Source organism: Telopea speciosissima, unplaced genomic scaffold, assembly GCF_018873765.1.
Source record: "Telopea speciosissima isolate NSW1024214 ecotype Mountain lineage unplaced genomic scaffold, Tspe_v1 Tspe_v1.0990, whole genome shotgun sequence".
Lineage (NCBI taxonomy): Eukaryota > Viridiplantae > Streptophyta > Magnoliopsida > Proteales > Proteaceae > Telopea > Telopea speciosissima.
This window is the reverse complement of record NW_025318326.1, coordinates 3,229-7,907: the sequence shown is the minus strand read 5'-3', so window position 1 is coordinate 7,907 and position 4,679 is coordinate 3,229. Positions and strand designations below refer to the sequence as shown.

General features: G+C 42.5%; 1 protein-coding gene across 1 annotated transcript; it reads right to left on the bottom strand.

Annotated features, from left to right (window-relative positions):
• Positions 1-1,356: 1,356 nt before the first annotated feature.
• LOC122648408 (cytochrome P450 86A2-like) lies at positions 1,357-2,973 on the bottom strand. The gene has a single exon (XM_043841621.1). The coding sequence runs from the start codon at positions 2,960-2,962 to the stop codon at positions 1,367-1,369; it is 1,596 nt and encodes a 531-aa protein (XP_043697556.1). The 5' UTR covers positions 2,963-2,973; the 3' UTR covers positions 1,357-1,366.
• Between the last annotated feature and the right edge of the window lie 1,706 nt (positions 2,974-4,679).

The window sequence follows — 4,679 nt, the reverse complement described above, 5'->3', positions numbered from 1 at the left end:
AGAGAGAGAGGATAGTACATTTCCAAACCTTTCCCTTGGGATTATTACCCATTTATAGGATGCATTTGAAAATATTATTTTATGTAATCCTCAATCACCTTCACCTAATTCTTGATTTTGGTTTTGATTCCAAAATATCCTCCCTTTGATCATGGCCAATATTCTCTTGCCATACATGGTTGAGTAAGGCCAACTTGCTACACTTTTACATCTCCCACCAGGTCAGTTGGTTGAGTGAAACTTCGAGTCCGGTGATTCTTCATGTACGTGAACGACTCATAGTCATTCAAATTGAATAATTTCACAAATTGGATTCTATTTGAACAGCTGTGAGTCATTGACATACCCTCACGTACTTGAAGATTCCTCGCTCAGTGAAACTTCATGCTATGGAAATGACACCCACCAACTATAGGAACTACCACATCTCCAAACTCATCAAAACCCATCGCAAGTTGTTTGTATATATCACCAGACATACCATGGCCTGTGTAAAATTACAATAATACCCTTGTACTATAAAACACTGCCAAAACCGTACTGTACCAATCTGAAACTGACTGTGCACATGGGATCATTAAACCACCAAATATATCAATGATTATCAAAAACTTATCCGATCCTATCTGAACATATCAAGCACTGTGCAAAGTTACCAGAATGCCCCTAGCATATAAAATAAGTAGGCTCAAATCAACCTGTATGACTTCTAACACCGTCTCCAACTTGTCAAACTCATGGATATTCACACTTTTGTACCACATCAATATATATATATATATATATATATATAATAAAATTACAATAATACCCCTGGGCATCCAAACAAGCTCAAACACTGTCAAGACACACTTCCAAAACACCAATTTAAAACACGGAAATACCTCAATCAACACAATGTTGCCAACAATGACCAACACAAAACTATTTCAAATGCCCAACATTATTCATAAGTCAGAACTACATATAGATATTTAATGTCTTTAAAAATCAGAAAAAGAAGAAAATATGAACTTAAAAATGGTTTACTTTTGAGGTGTTGGTCTTATGCCAACTGAGCAAACCCCTTGCCCTTGGGGCCGTCATTTGAAGCTCATTTAATTTAATTAACTTCCAAATAATAAATAGGGTATAGATTGCCAACACCTCCCCACTTCCCACACTCTCCATAATTAACTATTCCACAGACATAAAATAATAACACCTGACTACACTCTCCAAACATCATAATAGAATAGTAACTAACTTCCACATGCCAACGTTGGAGTTAAAAGTCATCAAAACTCTCCCTCAGGGTACTTAGTCGTCTTTAGTCCTTAATTAGTTACTCCTTTGTACGTAAGATCATTTAACGACCATCATCTGATCAACCGGCGGCTGCTCCTTCCCTCTCCTTGCGAATTGCAGCGGCAATGGCCATGAGATCTCTATGGTGCACATTTACCATCAACCCATTCTTCATGACCAGAATCAACGTAATCTTCTGCTCCACACGGTGCCCTGGTGCTAACGTCAGCCGGTGCCTAAGCAACACCGCGGTTGCGATGGACATCATTTGCATAATAGCCAATTCCTTCCCTAAACAGATCCTGGGCCCTGCATTGAACGCCACGTACTTGAACTCATCCTTCGCTTCGTAACTCTTCTCGTCTGCTGACAACCACCTCTCCGGCCGGAATTCCATGCAATCCTCTCCCCACGTCCACTCCATCCTCCCCGCTGAGTATATCGAGTACATTATCTTTGAACCCGCCGCTACGAATGTGCCGTCCGGTAACACGTCGTCTGTAACCACGTACTTCATGGCTTGCGGCACCGAGGGGTACAACCGGAGGGTTTCTGACAATGCTGCTTTCAGGTACACCAGCCGTTCAACCTCGTCGAACACCAACGGCTCCTCCAACCACTTTGACGTCTCGTCGTCATCATCGCCACCACGTGTCTCCATCAGAACCGTGCACATCTCACGCAAGATCTTCTCCTCCACTTTTGGGTTCAGCGTCAGCAACCAGAAGAACCAGCTCAGCGCCGATGATGACGTGTCTCGTCCAGCTAGGATGAAGCTGAGTACCACGTGTTGGAGGGAGGAGTCGGAGTGCTTATCCATGAACCTGGACAGCATGTCGTCGTGTGGATTCCCCTTCTCTCCTCCGGCCCCGTGATTCTGCTCCAGCTTACGTGTCTCGATGACATTGGATAGGTACTTTTCCACGTGGCAGATGCTCTGTCTCAGGGTAGCCTCCTGCCCTAGCCGAAGCCATTTCTTCAATTTCCATATGACTTGGGGGAAGATGAAGCGCTGCAGGATGAGCTCGAGAGCTCGGTCAAAAGCTGATCCGAACCAGTTCTCTGGTAGACCCGGGTACAGGGTTTGAGGGTCCTTGCCGAAAGCTAGTCCACATGTGGTATCGAAGGTTAATCGGAGGAAGAGGTCTTGAAGATCCACGGTCATAGATTCCACTTGGGCCGTTTTAAGAATTGGGCAGAATCGCAGCTTGATGGCTCGGTTCACCCACCGAGCAATGGTTTCTCGCACTCTCCGGGGGGTGAACTCTAGTGCAGCAGTCTTCCTCTGAACTAGCCACGTGTCACCATCGGAGTTGAAGATGCTTTCGCCAAATAGATCGTGGAACACGGCTTGCGCGGTGGGGCCTTTTGGATAATTGTCGAAGCGGGTTTTTAATACGTGCTCCAAATTCTTGGGATCGCACGTGACAGTCACCAGGCCTTGTTTTCGTACCAGGAAAGGAATAGGGCAGATGCAGGTTTGGCACGTGCCACCATACGCCCGAAGATTCTCAACGATCCAATCGTGCAAGCGGTCGTAGTTCTGGATCACCCCCGGGAGACTACCTAGTAAAGGCCACACCCGCGGACCCCTCAACGAACGCGAGATAGAGGTGAACCAGAGTAAATATGCGGCGATGGCAACCAAGAGCAGTATAGCCGTTGATGTCTCCATTGTGATCAATAGAAGTCTGAAGTGGACCCCGTACCACCACCAAAACTCAACTTGTCTTCCCTACCGGTCTATCGTCTCTGAATTTCGTTGCCGGAAAGCTTTGATCTGCGGCAGAGGGGTGAGGAATGTCAAGGAAACGTAAGATGAAAATGGGATGTCTAACGAGTGAGAGACTATAGAGTAGATTTATAGGGAAAAGCAGAGGGAATTAATGAGGAATTTAGCTTGTCTCTAGAGAGGCATGCACCTAGGATGCTGTCAGGGACATCCAGTAACACATATCGGGGGAACAGGCAATTCATTGATTGCACTTTATGCCTAGTCTCTTTCCTTTTCGCTTTCTAGCCGTTGAGAGTTGAGACCCATCATTAAATGCTTTCAAAGACCGTTGGGAATTTAATATAAACCAGCGAAAACTTACACAAAAGAAAAAGCTTAAGCTTAAACCTTAATCCATACAATTTTTTGCGATTTATTATGCTCGCTATAGATAGGACATATATGATATATCAAAAAATAACCCATTTGACATACCAAAAAACTAACACCATCAATGGCTAGTTTCCCTCATGTTGAGGAATCTTAGGTCTCCGTCGCCATGTTATGAAGTCTAAAGGCTCTCTCCACCGTTATGGTAAGAAGTCAAATTCACACACAATTATTTCTCCTATAAATAGAAAGGTGAAGCTCAAAGGTAAAGGATCTGAGACAATTTATTCCCAAAGCCAACTGCTCTCTTATTGTTCCCAATAATTACTGTTGTTAAGATTTCTGACTTAGCTCAGACTCCACTCTGGCCCAATCTTGTGCTCACTCCTTGGTTTAGTGCATGTAGGTCTCTTGGCAATTGGCATTACGTACATACAGATTTCAACGGTAACAATACAAGAGAACAAAATTAAAAAGAAATGAGTCACCGGTATTTTGGGTTGTTGTTTGTGATGTATCACTACAAGTTCGTTCCATAGATGGATGACATGTGACAAGTTTTAGAGTTGGTTCATAAAAGACAAGGTTCGATATTGATTCATGGAAGTCTTTGGAACCAAGAGTGAATAGCCTACGATTCTATAGGATATAAAGTCTATGTTTGACATGAACATCAAGACAGCGCATATATCAATCATTCGACATTGGGGAACAGGAAACGGATCTCCATCGTCTACATCTTCGTTATACCCCACCTCAACGTATCAAGTCACATTACAATTCAACAACATTTATTGAAGACGTGCTTAACGAAATTCAATATCTATCGAAAGGGTTGATAATCTTCTGATGACCCACTTCACATATAAAGCATGTTTACGTAAACCGATCAATCGTATTTTGATTAGTTAAATACTACTAATAACATTTATTAAGAAGAATGATTCGATCTGACAGCTAGCAACTAATAACATTTATTAAAAAGAATGAGTCAATCTGAAAGACAACAATTAATAACATTTATCAGCAATTGGGGAAACATAGAAAGGAAAAATAATATATACAAATCCTATCCTGCCCAAAAACCGACAGCAGCAAAACCCATGCACCCTCCAGTCTTATTTGATGAAAACAACTAAGATTTTCCGAAACAATAACAGATCTTCCCCCCTTGTTTCACCATTTACATGAACCTCCTCTAGACTATTGTGAGGCGTACAAGTAAATCCTATCCGTTAAGTTTAAACTATTAATTGAAGCTAAACATTCATAAATGTCCATATTACTC